This window comes from Lissotriton helveticus, chromosome 12 (genome assembly GCF_964261635.1).
Source record: "Lissotriton helveticus chromosome 12, aLisHel1.1, whole genome shotgun sequence".
Classification (NCBI taxonomy): domain Eukaryota; kingdom Metazoa; phylum Chordata; class Amphibia; order Caudata; family Salamandridae; genus Lissotriton; species Lissotriton helveticus.
Window position 1 is genome coordinate 217789779 of NC_136073.1, and position 17241 is coordinate 217807019.

Below are 17241 nucleotides of genomic sequence, written 5' to 3' on the forward strand. Positions count from 1 at the left end.
CTGTGCTGCAAACTGACTGCTTGCTGTCGATATGTGCTGAATTGACAGACTGGGATCACAACATTAAGACAGAATTACCAAAAATAGACTACACAACATCAACCATTTCCATCTTCCTACAAACACCATCTTTAAACGATATGTAGATCTGCCCTTTTAGGTTTGACGGTGCAAATTATTGAAAAGTACTTTCAAAAAGTTAGTTTAAAAAAACAAAAAAATAAAAGGAGAAATGTATTTTTCTGCAAAACCATCACGCGCTATTGATTTTCCACAGTAGTTTATTAGGCCCATGGTGTTAGTATAAAAGGAGCTGCTTTCCAGTGATGCACTTATGGGTTTCCCTGAAGAATAATGTGTTGTACTTGGCGGAGGGAAAAGTGCCATGTGGCAAAAATAATATTTAAATCAATTTTACACATTGTTCAGTCCTTCCTATAGATTAATCCCCTTTCTTCCTTTAAAAAAGGACATGCTCTATTTTCTCCCTGCAAACAAATGACTTTTTCTATACATATATATATTATATATATTTATATTATTACATTCTATATATAAAATTATTTCTTTTCAAGAAATGTCTTGATGGTCTTTTTAAAAGTAAACTCTGAATTATTTTCAAAAGACCTGGATTAAAAGTGCATGCTTGTGTGGAGGTACCAAGGTTGCTTGCATGGCTCCACCATTCGCCCTCCTCAAACAGGATGATGGCCATTCTGTTTTGTGGAGGGTGTCCACCTGGTTCGTTGCTGGGCTCTGGTCAGGTGGTCCATGACTGCATATTTCTGAGCATTTCATCGAAGGCCTCTCTGGAAGGTGCCTCGGCGTTCTGAAAAGTGTCCTTGATCCTGCTGTACAGGCTGAAGGATTTCAGTTCCAACCAGATAAAGCCAAATCGATCCTCGTCAAAAAGGATGAAGACTCCAGCCGTCCGCTCGGGGCTAGTGAATCCATGCCCTGCTATAAGTCCAGTGCCATAAAAGCTAGAGGGAAGATGGAGAATAGTACATAAAATGAGTAATGTTTCACATGAGCTAACACATAAACCCACGGTTTGCCTCTATTATGAAATTTCCCCCAAAAATGTAAGTACAATAATAGATTAGAAGGCTTTTGGAAAGGAGCATTTCCTGCTTTTGCCGTGTACAAATGTCACTCATAACTTTTGCACTCTATATCCTACTATACACCCAGGATTTGCAGATAAATTATAAATCCATTTATCGACTAGCATAGATGGTTTGAAGATCACTATGCAACAGCATCTGAAAAAAGAAGCATAGGAAAGGAAATTTACTGCCCGAGGGAAACATTTAAGAATCTAAAATGGTTATAATATTCATTCACTTCATACATCTTAACTCGCTTTCTTTGAACATTAATTTCCTGCAGACCTTTTTTCTTATTTCTAGATGAGTTTGATTCGAGTATTTTCTTGCCTTTCACCAACCACCTGCGCTTCAATTGTGGCTAACAAGGGAGGATGCAAAGAAGCGGATGTAAAGTTCACTTAGCTTTTCTTTTCCTCCACAGGCCAGAGAACCAAATTGTCGAGGATATGACCAATGTTATTTGCTAAAGGTAAACCAGTTTGTGTATGTTACACACCACCAGCAGGGCATGGAGACTAGCACTACATGTCCCCAGACCTGACATTCGTGTACGTGTTCCTACGTTTTCTTTCTCTCTCTCTCTTTCTTATAGTCACATGATCTGTACCCTTTCACCACTTAGTGATTGGCGTTGGAAAATCATTCTTTTAATAAATTAATGTTGGGGTGTCAACCACAGTGTGGTCAGTATGACCCCCAGTTACAATCCTGGGGAAAGATTCTAAGAAAATATACAGGATTTATCAACCTTGCTGGAGCTTCACGCTTAAAATGTGGAACAGGGTATGGAAGAGGAGAACAGTTGAAAAGAGAGAGAAGAGACACTGCGTTGGGATCTGGCCCAAAACATATTTAGGGCCAGTATGCTAGAGTCCTAAAGTACATGGTCAAACTCATAGAAAACAAGGTCAAATTTGTGGATATTCAGAATAGGTCTGATTATCATATTTTGGATCAACTGCAATCTCTGGAAAATGATAAGAGGAACATGCCAAGTTCTATGCACTCTCAGAGGATATTCTAATAGCAGCTGCCACCACTTAAGCATGCATTTAGCTGCATATCAAGTATGCACTGATGGAAACCGAGAATCCCTAAGTACAGCTCTACATTTTTGGGGAAGATATGGGTTCAAGGTTTTCAGGAGGTAAGCCGCTAACTCCAATTAACTTGGATGCGGGTGTCTGATATGATCCTTCTGCCTGGTGAGAAGATGAAGCTTAAGTGATTGCTTCTTGGGTTGTATGGCCGTAATTTTCATAAAATAATAATGTCATATCCATCTGTCTAATTTGGTTGTTTAATAGATTTAGATCAGGTCGGATTGCCTTCATTTTGAATAAGGCCAGGTGAAAACCATATACAAAGGTCCTTGAACCAACTTATCCACAGACCATTTCGTGTGAAACCTTTTTGCTCCGGGAGACATAGACTTGGAACTTTTTTGTAGTAAAAAATCTTTTTGAGCCAGGCCTTATTCTGAAAAAATATTCTATAGCACTTTTGATCGCCCCACTACTGAAATATAATTTGAGTCTCTGCTGAGAAAATTAGCAATAAAACTGTGTTTCCCTGCTACATAATAGGCCACCAAGTGCACACCGTTCTTGAGTCCAGCACCAAAGGGTCTTCACATGCATGGGCAGGGATACAAATCGTATTCCTTTTGGCTTGTTCTGGAAAATAATGTTGTGTTGTTTTTTTGTGAGGAGTTGTACCACTTGTCTCCACATCCAGGGCTGAAAAGACTTTAGTGCCAGAGCAAATGCAGCTTTTGTGCTAGTGAGCTGCTGCTGGTGGTCACAGACCCTTGATTGTTAGCTTGGTTTCCCCCACTGATCGACTGTGAGGACTGGGTCTGAGAAATAATTACGTGCACTTATGTTTTTTGGTGCCCAACGCTGTGGGTTAGAGCTGGAGGCTGGTCTTTCTCATTTCTTGGAGCACAAGTTTGGAATATGTTACTTATTAATTTCTCTCCAAGAGAATCAATACCATTGCCTAAAACTTGCCTCTTATTAGTGAAGTTGATTTGGACCTTTGTATAAGGTTCAGTAACCCTTCAGAGCCAGTACATCAGTGAGGTATCAGTGTGCTTCAAAGGAAAATGTTACTGGCCTGTAAAAATCGTTTTTTAGCCTGTTCTCGGATAGACTTGCATGTTGTGATGCTTATACCATCTAGTGCTGCTCAGGACCCTACAAGTTTTTTTCCTTCAAGGTCATATTTTTGATTTTACACATTTACATTCACATGCTTGAATCATTCCACATGGTCAGGCTAGAAATCCCAGGTAAACTATCATCAGTGTACAGTGTAAAATATACAGCATACTATACACAGTACAAAAATGGCCACAGGCATAAAACAGCTATCTTTAATAGCACATCTACCTCATTTGAACAAACTCAAATGTCAGCCAATAAGGTGGAAGCTTAAGCTCTCCTACTCATTATAAAGGCCACCATAGCTCAAATTTCAAAGCACAAGTATGAGAACAAATATGATGAGCCTCTGACCGGGGAGCAAGGGAGGGTCGGATGTGAATATTTACAAGTTACCAATATTGGAGAACCAGGGTTACATGTTGCTAATTTCTTCTCCAAAATTGGATCTTTCATATATATTCACATGCATTATAAAATACAACAAAGTAGATTATACGTCGTTTTTTAAAGCCATGAGAAGGGATCTCTCTCCAAAGACTGACGTTTGCCTGTTCAAATTTGGCCACCCCAAATACTTTAAAAAAGGTCAGGCTAAGAACCCTGCGGGCAGCATGTAAAATATGGTAACAGGTTAGGCAGACCCTTGAAATAACATATTATTGTGTTTATGCTCCCATTTAGAATTTCCCAGGGACTCCAGTATGTCTCTTAGATAAGTTGGCAATGCCCCTGGCTGACGCAGGAATACATAAACAGAGACACATTTTGCAGAAATATTTATTAATTTATTGGGAAACTTTACTAAGTGTAACAGAAGGGAGCCTCTCAAAGTTAAAGTATTACCCATTGACAAGCTGAGCACAGGATCTGGGGAAAGTGTTGACTATGAAGAGAAGCTACAAATAAAATTGCCCCAGGAGAAGGAAGTACCCTAGTCGTATTGGATGTTGGTGGATGTAGGGAGAGAGCCTTATTCTTTACTGGCAGAGTTCTGGAAGAGGGACCTGCTGACCCTGGGGGTGGAAAACCTATAGCAAGTATCAATGAATTTTGTTTTGGCCAATCATAAAATCGACACCCTTCGGGAAGAATCCTCTCTTTAAAGTACACAGGGAGTACTGGTCACCAAAGAAGCTGTCAAAGCTGGGTGCACAGGAGGTGAGAAAGTGCCCTACATGTGGGGAGGAGAAAGTGGACGACATCCACATGTTTTGGCAGTGCCATCTGATAGAGACCTTCTGCAAGGTGTGGGTAAGATGATCACTGAAGCATTAAGGTACGCCTGGCAATGGTGATATTCCGAGTAGATGGGGGGGTGGGGGATCAACCTGTGAAATTACTTAAGAAACAAAAGTCCCAACTTTTTGTTTTGATATTGTTGGCAACAAGGGAGATAACACAAAACCCCAAGTAAGAAATGAATGGATATTATCTGTTCAGAGAGCAAAAGTTTAAAATGGCAGGGGTCTACCGGTCCAAAGGGTACCATTTTGGGTGATTTGGTAAGGTTGGCAAATTATTGTACTATTATAGGGAGTTAATGTTTGGATAAAAAGAGAAATAGGTCCTATGATTAATTCATCAATAGCAAAGAGACTGAGAAGGGAGTCTGGATACGAAAGTCTAAAGAGAGGACTTCCTAAAACTCACCTCAAAAATTGCTAAAGAGGTCGTGGAGCTGGCTCAGAGGGAAATATGACTAAAGTTTTCCCCCTTGCTATTCATTCTTCCGTAGAGTAGGGAGAGGGTAACTTGGTTGCCTGATTCAACCTTTTTCACTGAGCTGCTGTATGCCTTCTTGATTGAAAATGAGGACTGAAAAACAAAAATTACAACAAAGCATGAAGCAGGCTCACCTTTAATGAAAGGGGTTTCTCAGGACTGCCTGCACCACTGCTGCATTAGCTTCTGTGTCCACATCTAGACAGTAGTGCTTTGTGAACGTATGTCTGGTCCTTCAGGAAGCTGCACGGCAGATGTCATTCAAAGGCACCTCAGCATAGAGTGCTGCAGTGGAAGGCATGCACCTGGTAGAATGTGCCCTCACTCTACCCTGACGAGGACATTTGGCTTTGGCACGACAGAAAGCAATACAGGCTGCAAGATAATGAGCCATCCCATTTGGACAAGGCTTGACCTTTTTGTGGTTGACCAAATGATACAAATAGCTGGTCCGATGTGCTTATGTCTTTTGTCCTATTGATATAAAATTTGAGACATCTATGCAAGTCTAGAAAATTTAATGATCTTTCTGCTGTTGAAAATTGGATTTGAAAAGACTAATCTAAACATAACATGTTAAATCAGGTGAAAATCAAAAGGAACCATTCGAATGAATTTAGGATTGTGTCTGAGAATTACTTTGTCTTTCGTGAATCGAAGAAAAGGTTCTCTGATTGTGAATGCCTGAATCTCTCCCACTATCCTAGTGGATGTCAGAGCCAGGAGTAGTGCTGTTTTCAATGAGCCAAAATGTTAGTCTGCCCTACTTATAGGCTCAAAAGGAGGTAACATCAGCTGGCCAAGGACTATATTATATTCCCATGGAACTGGGGGATGTTGTACAGTTGGTAATGCTCTGAAAAGTCCTTTCATAAATTGATCAATAAGCCTTTGGGAAAACAGAATAGACTTTCATGCTTCAGTTCTCCTAAATCTCGTGAGTGCGGGAAGATGGACCCTGACTGAAGAAATTTAGAGTCCACTCTTGGGTAAATTCAACAAATATGGAAGGATTTGAAAAGATTTTAGTTGAAGAGGATGATGACCAATATCCCTGCACCAGACACAGAAATGCTTGCATTTAGCGTTTTAAGTCAATACTGGTCACTTGGGCACAAGCCTGCGCCACAATATCTGTGCATTCTTGTGGAACCATGCTGCCAAATTCAGTGACTTGGGATTGTGGTGGAGAATCTCTCCATGATGTTTGGGCAGTGTTAGACCTGTCTGGATTTTTTGCGCAGTCCCTCCTCATAATTCTTTATTTTGTCCCCTTTTTGCCCCTCATACCCTTACTATTTTTCTGTCTACTATTTTTTATAGGTGTTGGTCAAGGGGATAGGTGTTCTTTCTCCCCTCCATAGTCTTTTACCTCAGGCCCAGAGGCCTGTTCTGACAGGAAAGTTGGCACCACCTAAAATGGTGGCCACCAACTGCCCCAACTGTCGCACCTAGAACTTGGCCATAGCTTAACATGGGGCATTCCAGAACCTTCTGGTCCATGCTGGACCATTGAAGGGCAGCCTATAAAAGGCGGAATGCGGGGCAGCCATTTTGTCTACCTGTGGAAGTCAGCTGGAGGACAGGTGGTAGCTGAGGGTGGGAAGAGGTTAGACTTAGGGTTGACCTCCTGGACTGGGAAGCTGCCTTATTGGTCCAACCCACTACTCCCCTGTTGGTTACTTGTCTTGGCCCCGCTGTGGGAAGTTAAGGGAGACCCTGGGCGCCTGACTATTCCCTAGCTGGATGTTAGTGGGGTGGGAACAGGAGAAGGAGACTGTAACGCTGCCAAGCACAGTCCTCTGCCCAGTGAACGAGACCCTGGAGGAATAACCCTCATCCTTACACCCCGACCACCATCCAGACTTTAAAAGGAAAAAGGACTTTGCGAAGTGGGAACTGGGTGCAGACTCAAACCAGCGCTGTTCCTACCTTCCTGGGTGCTGGGGAAAGATTGTGTCCTGAGAAGCCCTGGTGAAGGGTGCCAGCTTCACTGGGATAGCCCCCCGAGATCCACTGAGCCTGTGAGGCCTGGTAGGGCTTTCCCTTGAGAGCGGGACCCCAGGGGCGCCTTCCGCGCTTCTGTCGCGTTGTTGAGGAGCGTCCCGGTAATCCGGAGAAAAATCAGGGTCTGACAGGAAAGTCCCGGCGAGACGCTAATCAAAGGCGCCTTCGCGCATGCTCAGTTAGCGGTATTCAGTCTCCCAGGAAGGGCCTAGGACCGAGCAGGCCCAGTGCGGGGACACTAACCCCTCGCGCATGTGCAGAAGCCTCGCGTGTGGAGGAAAACGACGACTGCCCTGCTGAGGAGAAGCGTCTCCCTTGCGCGTCGAGGGACAGATCCATTCCGGTGGGGAGCCGCCGCTCGAGTGACCGGATCTTCATAGCAGCGACCCGGGCTGCACCTGGGTGGGCTGCTGCTCTGTTGGGAAAGGGGGCGGGGAAGCCAGTCACCGAGGAAGGAGCGTCTTCGGGCTCTGGAAGGAGAGCGGAGGACTTGCCTGCTGCCTGTTCAACCAAGTAAGCTGGGAAGAGCGAGGGGTGGCGAGGGAGAGCTGTCTAGGCCTCCTGTTCGTCTGACTTCTTCCCCCCACAGGGCGGTACTGACTTCAGGGGTGAAGGAGGTTTATGGCCTCCTAGAATCACGGGCTCTTTTACAGTGCATGACAGATTGCCCCCCCCCCCCTTGAGTGGAATAGAAGCTCTGAGGAGCAAAAAATAATTACAACACATATTTAACTGGCCTGAGTAGGCACAAAGGTTACCTGCCAGATATTGTATAGTGCCTATTTAGAGGTAATGAACTACAGGAATTTGTGATAACTTGTATTGCAGGTCAAAGGTGTTATTGCAAGTACTGAGTTTAGTTATAGAGTATAAGTCTTGTTTAAACCTGTTTAAAAACTACGCCTAGTTGAATGCTAGAACCTCTAGTAATGTAATGTAAAAGTTGGTGACTTAAGTAGCGCCTTAGCGGAGACTATAGTAACTTCCTGATTATTAGGTATTCTTCTCCAAAAGGTAATCTGTATAAAATGTTAATTTAGTAATTGTGAGAGATTAAGAATCTTACAGTTTACATGTATTGAGTTATACTTCTTTTTCCACAGACAAACCGTACTGATATTTCTTCTGAACGAAGTGTAAATTTTTCCTGTGTGAATATTGAGAGTTAAATCCAAGAGTATATTATTTTTATAAAGCAGTGCGTATTTTCCTACATTTTTGGTGTAGTGTTTTCTTTTGTGTGCTATTGCGTGGTTTTATTCTTGGGTGGTCTGCAACCTTAACACTGTGCCTCTGAAATGCCTGTCTTGCCCTAGGCCAGGCTACCCAGTTCCAACATTTGGTGCCTAGCGGTGGGATGACTGACTTGGTTGCAGCTACTCACTAGTAATTCAACGCAATACACTAACCTACACCAGGAGTTTTCTCCTTGCGGCCCTCCTAATTTAAATTTTGTTTTTTCTAAATTTATTTCTGGTGGTGGGTGGAGGTTGACCCCAGGACACTTTTGGTTACCTCCTGTGTGAAAAGTTTATACTCTAGTAAAAATGGAGATAAATGTGGAAGAGCTGGATAACTATACTGTGACCCAACTAAAGGACTGGTGTCAGCAGCAAAATGTGTTTTTTAAAAAGGGTGCCAGGAAAGGCGAGCTGCTGACAAGCATACGGGCATGGGTGGAGGCTCATTCCGGGGAGGTACCAGAATCAGAAGGGAGTGACAGGGAAACTGTCATTGAGACTGCCATGCTGTACCAAGCGGGAGTGGGGAATCTACCGACAGGTACCAGGTCACCTCCCAGGGTGGGCAGCAGCGTCTCGGAGAAGGGTTTAACTGAAGCCGAGCTAGAAGATAGGAGGGAGGAGAGGAGAATGAAGCTGGAATTAGCTAGGATGGATATGGAAAGGGAGGAAAGGAGGTTAGCTCATGAGCGAACCATCAAGGAGATGGACTTACAAGCTCTCAACCATAGGTCTCCCAATCCAGACAATGGTGGCAGCGAAAAGAAAGTGGACACCAGGGAATCCAGACCCTATTTACCTAAAGATGTCATCGCTAGTTACACCCCAGGTGATGACATTGCCAAATGGTTGGCCGCCTACGAAGTTTCTTTAAGGGCTCACGGGATCCTAGAAACTCACTGGGGAGGTGGGCTGTACAAATACATGCCACCTGCTGGCAGAGACACTTTGTTGGCTCTGGAGCAGGATGAGCAAACCCACTACCCTGCCATGAAGGTGGCACTGGTGAAAAAGTTTGGACTTACCCCTGAAAGGTACAGACAAAAATTCAGGGGAAGTCACAAAATGAGTACCCAGAATTGGGTAGACTTTTTAGACTACGCCAAGAAAGCTTTGGAGGGTTGGGTCAAGGGCAGCGAGGTAAAAGACTATGAGGGGCTGTACAATCTATTTTTGAAAGAACACCTCCTCGAGAAATGTTTTCCCGAGTTGCGCCAACACCTGGTGGACAGCAAGCTGACCGATCCCCGGAAGCTTGCAGAGGAGGCGGACACTTGGGCAAGTACCCGGGTGTCCTCCAAGGGGACTGGAGGGGATTCACAAAAAGCCGGACAGGGCGCCCCCCAGAAGAAAGAGGGAGGAGATAAAAAGAAGGAGTTCTCCAAAGGTCCCCAAAATAATTTCCAAGGTAAAGGAGCAGGTTTCACCCCTAGGGCAAACCCGCCCAGAAACCCTAATCCTGGCCAAAGCCAGCAGCCAAGGGTTCTCCACTGTTTTGAATGCGGTGGTGTTGGACATTATAAGGGAGATGTCAGATGCCCAAAGAGACCACCCCCTCCCACCGGAGGAAAGTCACCGGGAGTAGCTAGTGTAGCGCTCGGGGAGGAGTTGCCCTTAGATAAGGGGGGTGAGTGGGCGGGTGTCACCTTAGTGTCCCTGGGAGAGCGGGAGATGGTGCCAAAGATCCAGGTGCCCCCAAATACTACAAAGTATGGGCAATGGGTTACCATCAATGGCCAAAGAGGGGAGGCTCTGAGAGATACAGGAGCCAGTATGACTATGGTGAGAAGTCAACTGGTGTCTCCAGAGCAGGTTGTTCCTAATGTACTCCACCCCGCCGCGATGGCTGACGGCAGAATGGGCCACTATCCAGTGGCTGAGGTTCCCTTTGAGTGGGAAGGGGTTGCAGGTTCACTTCGAGTTGCCGTAAGCCCTGCCGTGCCAGTTGATTGTCTGTTGGGGTATGACATGGAGCACAACACTTGGAGAGAGGTGGAATACCGGACGCATTCTGCGATGCTGGGTACACCTGACTGGGCCTGTGTAAGCACACGGTCTGCGACTGCCCGGAGAGGGAGTTTGCCTGGGTTGGAGCCTGGAACAATGGCCCAACCCGCTGCCAAAAAGGGTCAGAAACGGAGACAGGGACAGCCTGCTTCGGCTTCCACGCCCCATGTGACAGATCGGCCACCTGCAGTGGTAGGCCAGGAGTCCGTGGAGGGGGGAGTAGACTCTCTGGAGGATTTACCCATCCCTGCTGAATGGCACGTGGAGGGAGGTCCTACCAGAGAAGAATTCTGTAAGGGGCAGAGGGAGTGCTCTACCCTTGAGGGACTGAGGCGTCAGGCTGAAGCCCAGGCAGCAGGTGATGCTACGGGACACCACCATATTTACTGGGAGGATGGCCTCCTCTACAGTGAACCCAAGGTACCTCTACCTGGCTCATCAAGGGCCTTGGTGGTCCCGCAGCAATACCGAGCCTTTCTGCTGGAATTGGCTCATGCGATACCACTGGCAGGACACTTAGGCCAGGACAAGACCTTTGCACGGCTTGTCCTCCACTTTTACTGGCCTCAGATGAAAGTGGCGTCCAACACATACTGTAGGACATGTGTAACCTGCCAGGCCAGTGGGAAAACAGGGGTGAAGCTAAAGGCTCCCCTGGAACCACTTCCAGTCGTTAGCACCCCCTTTGAGAGGGTGGGCATCGACATTGTAGGGCCATTGGATCCACCAACCACAGCTGGTCACAGGTTTATCCTGGTTCTGGTGGATCATGCCACACGGTACCCAGAGGCCATCCCTCTGAGGACTGTTACTGCACCTGTGGTAGCTAGGGCCCTGATGGGAATCTTTACTAGGGTAGGATTCCCGAAGGAGGTTGTGTCTGACAGGGGGACTAACTTCCTGTCCGCTTACATGCGGACCATGTGGAAGGAGTGTGGGGTGACCTACCGGTTCACCACTCCTTATCACCCCCAGTCCAATGGACTGGTTGAGAGGTTTAATAAGACACTGAAGGGCATGATAAGAAGTCTGCCAGAGAGCTTACGGAGGAAGTGGGACGTCCTCCTACCTTGCTTGCTGTTCTCCTACAGAGAGGTGCCGCAGAAAGGAGTGGGCTTCAGCCCTTTCGAGTTGTTGTATGGGCACCCTGTGCGTGGGCCTCTCAGCCTGGTGAAGGATGGATGGGAGAAATCCCCCAGAAAGCCTCCCCAGGATGTGGTGAGCTACATGTTGGCCTTCAGAAGCCAGATGGCCAAGTTGTGGAAGCAGGCTGCTGACAACTTGGAGGCCAGTCAGGCAGTCATGAAGGAATGGTACGACCAAAATGCTCACCCGGTGGAGTTGGAGCCTGGCCAGAAAGTTTGGGTGATGGAACCTGGAGAGCTAAGTGCCCTTCAGGATCGTTGGACAGGCCCATTTGAGGTGTTGGAGAAAAAGGGTAAGGCCACTTACTTGGTGGATCTTAAGACCCGCGGCAGCCCCTACGGGTGCTGCATGCCAATCGCCTCAAACCCCACCATGAGAGGCCAGAGGTCATCCTGATGATGGTGACTGATGGTGCGGAGGAAGCAGAAAGCGAGCCTCTCCCAGACCTCTTTTCATGTCAAGAGAAGGATGGGTCGGTGGAGGGAGTAATTCTCTCCCCGTCTCTCACTCCTGAGCAACGAGAGGATTGCCGACGGGTATTGGGGCAGTACTCTTCACTGTTTTCCCTTGTCCCGGGAAGAACCCACCTGTGTACCCATGATGTGGACACAGGAGACAGCCCTCCAGTGAAATCCAAGACCTATAGGCTGTCGGACAAGGTGAAGGCTAGCATCCATGGCGAAGTTGCCAAGATGTTGGAGCTAGGAGTGATAGAACCGTCCAGCAGCCCTTGGTCCAGTCCGGTGGTGCTAGTCCCAAAAGCCGCCCCACCGGGCACCACACCAGAACTGAGGTTCTGTGTGGATTACCGAGGACTGAACTCAGTTACCAAAACTGATGCTCATCCCATCCCCAGGGCGGATGAGTTAATTGACCGGCTAGGAGCTGCCCAATACCTCAGTACCTTTGACCTCACTTCAGGGTACTGGCAGATCTCCTTGACAGATGGAGCAAGGGAAAGGTCAGCCTTCTCCACGCCCGAGGGACACTTCCAGTTCTGTGTGATGCCCTTTGGGCTCAAGAACGCCCCTGCCACATTTCAGCGACTGGTGAACCAGGTCCTCTCTGGAATGGAGGGTTTCTCGGCTGCGTACCTGGATGACATTGCTGTCTTCAGTAGCAGTTGGGAGGACCACTTGCAACATTTGCAAGCAATTCTCCAGGCGCTGAAACAAGCTGGATTGACCATCAAAGCCAGCAAATGCCAGATTGGGCAGGGGTCGGTTGTGTACCTTGGACACTTGGTGGGTAGGGGGTCAGTGCAGCCCCTGCAGGCGAAGATTGAGGCAATCATGGCCTGGGAACCCCCCAAGACACAGACTGAGGTCCGAGCTTTCCTGGGCCTCACAGGTTACTACCGTCGCTTTGTGAAGGGGTATGGCACTATTGTAGCGCCCCTCACAGAGCTCACCTCTAGGAAGCAACCTCGGCGGGTAGTTTGGACAAAGGCTTGTCAGCAAGCCTTTGAAAAGTTGAAGCAGGCAATGTGTGAAGCACCGGTCCTGAAGGCTCCCGATTTCTCCAAGGAGTTCATTGTTCAAACAGATGCATCCGAACATGGCATTGGGGCAGTGTTATCGCAACTAAATGAAGAGGGCCTGGATCAGCCTGTAGTCTTCTTATCCAGGAGACTGCTTCCCCGGGAACAGAAGTGGAGTGCAATTGAGAGGGAAGCTTTTGCGGTGGTGTGGGCTCTGAAGAAGCTGCGGCCATACCTCTTTGGCTCGCACTTCCTGGTTCAGACTGACCACCGCCCCCTTCGTTGGCTGATGCAAATGAAGGGGGAAAATCCCAAGTTGTTGAGGTGGTCCATCTCCCTACAGGGGATGGACTTCCGGGTGGAACATCGGCCTGGAGTGGACCACGCCAATGCAGACGGTCTCTCCAGGTATATCCGCCTTAGTGAAGAGGACTCCCAAGGGGTTGGGTAGTTCTCCCCACTTTCAGCTGGGGGGGACGCGTGTTAGACCTGTCTGGATTTTTTGCGCAGTCCCTCCTCATAATTCTTTATTTTGTCCCCTTTTTGCCCCTCATACCCTTACTATTTTTCTGTCTACTATTTTTTATAGGTGTTGGTCAAGGGGATAGGTGTTCTTTCTCCCCTCCATAGTCTTTTACCTCAGGCCCAGAGGCCTGTTCTGACAGGAAAGTTGGCACCACCTAAAATGGTGGCCACCAACTGCCCCAACTGTCGCACCTAGAACTTGGCCATAGCTTAACATAGGGCATTCCAGAACCTTCTGGTCCATGCTGGACCATTGAAGGGCAGCCTATAAAAGGCGGAATGCGGGGCAGCCATTTTGTCTACCTGTGGAAGTCAGCTGGAGGACAGGTGGTAGCTGAGGGTGGGAAGAGGTTAGACTTAGGGTTGACCTCCTGGACTGGGAAGCTGCCTTATTGGTCCAACCCACTACTCCCCTGTTGGTTACTTGTCTTGGCCCCGCTGTGGGAAGTTAAGGGAGACCCTGGGCGCCTGACTATTCCCTAGCTGGATGTTAGTGGGGTGGGAACAGGAGAAGGAGACTGTAACGCTGCCAAGCACAGTCCTCTGCCCAGTGAACGAGACCCTGGAGGAATAACCCTCATCCTTACACCCCGACCACCATCCAGACTTTAAAAGGAAAAAGGACTTTGCGAAGTGGGAACTGGGTGCAGACTCAAACCAGCGCTGTTCCTACCTTCCTGGGTGCTGGGGAAAGATTGTGTCCTGAGAAGCCCTGGTGAAGGGTGCCAGCTTCACTGGGATAGCCCCCCGAGATCCACTGAGCCTGGGAGGCCTGGTAGGGCTTTCCCTTGAGAGCGGGACCCCAGGGGCGCCTTCCGCGCTTCTGTCGCGTTGTTGAGGAGCGTCCCGGTAATCCGGAGAAAAATCAGGGTCTGACAGGAAAGTCCCGGCGAGACGCTAATCAAAGGCGCCTTCGCGCATGCTCAGTCAGCGGTATTCAGTCTCCCAGGAAGGGCCTAGGACCGAGCAGGCCCAGTGCGGGGACACTAACCCCTCGCGCATGTGCAGAAGCCTCGCGTTTGGAGGAAAACGACGACTGCCCTGCTGAGGAGAAGCGTCTCCCTTGCGCGTCGAGGGACAGATCCATTCCGGTGGGGAGCCGCCGCTCGAGTGACCGGATCTTCATAGCAGCGACCCGGGCTGCACCTGGGTGGGCTGCTGCTCTGTTGGGAAAGGGGGCGGGGAAGCCAGTCACCGAGGAAGGAGCGTCTTCGGGCTCTGGAAGGAGAGCGGAGGACTTGCCTGCTGCCTGTTCAACCAAGTAAGCTGGGAAGAGCGAGGGGTGGCGAGGGAGAGCTGTCTAGGCCTCCTGTTCGTCTGACTTCTTCCCCCCACAGGGCGGTACTGACTTCAGGGGTGAAGGAGGTTTATGGCCTCCTAGAATCACGGGCTCTTTTACAGTGCATGACAGATTGCCCCCCCCCCCCTTGAGTGGAATAGAAGCTCTGAGGAGCAAAAAATAATTACAACACATATTTAACTGGCCTGAGTAGGCACAAAGGTTACCTGCCAGATATTGTATAGTGCCTATTTAGAGGTAATGAACTACAGGAATTTGTGATAACTTGTATTGCAGGTCAAAGGTGTTATTGCAAGTACTGAGTTTAGTTATAGAGTATAAGTCTTGTTTAAACCTGTTTAAAAACTACGCCTAGTTGAATGCTAGAACCTCTAGTAATGTAATGTAAAAGTTGGTGACTTAAGTAGCGCCTTAGCGGAGACTATAGTAACTTCCTGATTATTAGGTATTCTTCTCCAAAAGGTAATCTGTATAAAATGTTAATTTAGTAATTGTGAGAGATTAAGAATCTTACAGTTTACATGTATTGAGTTATACTTCTTTTTCCACAGACAAACCGTACTGATATTTCTTCTGAACGAAGTGTAAATTTTTCCTGTGTGAATATTGAGAGTTAAATCCAAGAGTATATTATTTTTATAAAGCAGTGCGTATTTTCCTACATTTTTGGTGTAGTGTTTCCTTTTGTGTGCTATTGCGTGGTTTTATTCTTGGGTGGTCTGCAACCTTAACACTGTGCCTCTGAAATGCATGTCTTGCCCTAGGCCAGGCTACCCAGTTCCAACAGGCAGTATCTTGGGATGCACCTTCAAAAGGAATGGCTGGACATGCCGATAACTGTAGTAGCTCGTGGTACCAATATTGGCGAAGCCATGCCAGAGCAATGCGGATCAGATTGCCAAGATCTACCTTTGCCTTCCTCAACACTCTGGGGATCAGGGGAAAAGGATGAAAGGCGTAAGCAAACATCTTGGACCAACTGATCGGAAGACCATTGCCCATTGTTTCTGGATACCAAAATCTGCTTGCGAAGCATGGGTGTTTCTTTTGGTTGGAGTAGCAAACAGGTCGAATTTGGGGTGAACCCACTGATCTAAAATGTAGACAAACGTACGATTGAGGGGGAGCAACAATTGAGGGAGCGGCGATCCCCCCTTTTATGATGTGTAATATCGTATCCTCGAACTGGAACTGCAAAATGTGACCATTAATTGCGATAATGGGATGATTGTATGTTTGTTTGTTTCATAAAAAGAATTACACATTTTTTTTTTAGATAAACTGCTTCTGTTCTAGTTCCCACTAATGCCAATCTGACATTTGCCGACTGAGTGCATCCTCCTGATACTCTTGGGAGTCTGAAAGATGCTCCACAGCAATGTCTATCTTGGGAAAAGCGGCCCCTCTCCACAACTGCTAAGCCTTTTTTGAAAGGGGTTTGGTTCATAGTCCTCCTTTCTTGGTTATGTAGAACATAGACGTCATATTAACGGTCCTAACCAGAACTGGTTGACCTGCTTATCTGGGGAAGAATGCTTGTAAAGCTAGTCGTATGGCACAGAGCTCTAATACGCTGATGTGGAGCTTCTTTTCTGCCTCTGACCAGAGGCGTCTGGTTAAAAGTTCTTGCAGGTGAGCTCCCCATTCATTCATGGATGCATCTGTAGTGAGTATTATTAGTTATGTAATCGGTAGAAAAGAAAGACGTGCATTTAGAATATGTGTTGGGGTCCTCCATCACATTAATGCTTGTTTGAGACGCCTTGTGACACAAACCGTATCTTGCCTTGAGCCTTCTGTTTTCATTGCAAATCCAGGTCTTGCTGGACAGGCCTGATATGAAACATGCAAAATGGAATGAGGACTACACATGAAGCATCAGGCCCAGCAGGGACTTGTATTGCCTCACTGTGACAACGTCTTACAGTAATAGTTTTCCCACAGTCTGTAACTTTCTCACACTTTCCGCTGATGGATAGGCTTTTTCCAACTGCATGTCGAGTTTTGCTCCCAGAAACTGGGTTTTTGTCTGGGGCTCCAATGAGGATTTCACTTTGTTCAACAGGAGACCCAATCTTCGGAAAAGACTAGTGTAGACCTTTGCAGAAGCCTTAGCACCTTACCTGGAAAGTGCTTTGAAAAGCCAGTAGTCCAGGTCGGGGAACACCTGGTGGACTTCTCGTCTGCAAAAATCAACTGGGGCAAGACATTTGGTAAATATTTGAGGCCCTAATTTTAACTGGAAAGGGAGTGCCCTGAATTGGTAGTGCTGCCCCGCTACCGAGAAATGTAGATACTGCATGTGTTTTCGTTGAATAGGCATGTGGACGAATGTGTCGCGAAGACTCAGGGAAGTCATAAAATCTCCTTCATGCATCACCTGAGGATTTCTTTTAAAGTAATCATCCGAAATTACTGTTTCTTTAGAAACCGGTTTCAGCTGCCTCAGATCCAGTGTTAGTCTCAAATGATTTATCTTCTTATTGATTGGGAAGAATCTGAAATACAACCCTTGGTTTCTTTGCGATTTGGG

General features: G+C 47.2%; 1 protein-coding gene across 2 annotated transcripts in view; it reads right to left on the bottom strand.

The window, feature by feature from the left end:
• Positions 1–263: 263 nt before the first annotated feature.
• FBXO31 (F-box protein 31) overlaps positions 264–17241 on the bottom strand; it is a 236951-nt gene continuing 219973 nt past the window's right edge. For both annotated transcript variants that reach the window (XM_078668446.1, XM_078668447.1), the window contains one exon: positions 264–983. In XM_078668446.1, the coding sequence (XP_078524572.1) occupies positions 761–983 (223 nt within the window). In that variant the 3' untranslated portion in view covers positions 264–760. The remainder of the gene's footprint in view (positions 984–17241) is intronic.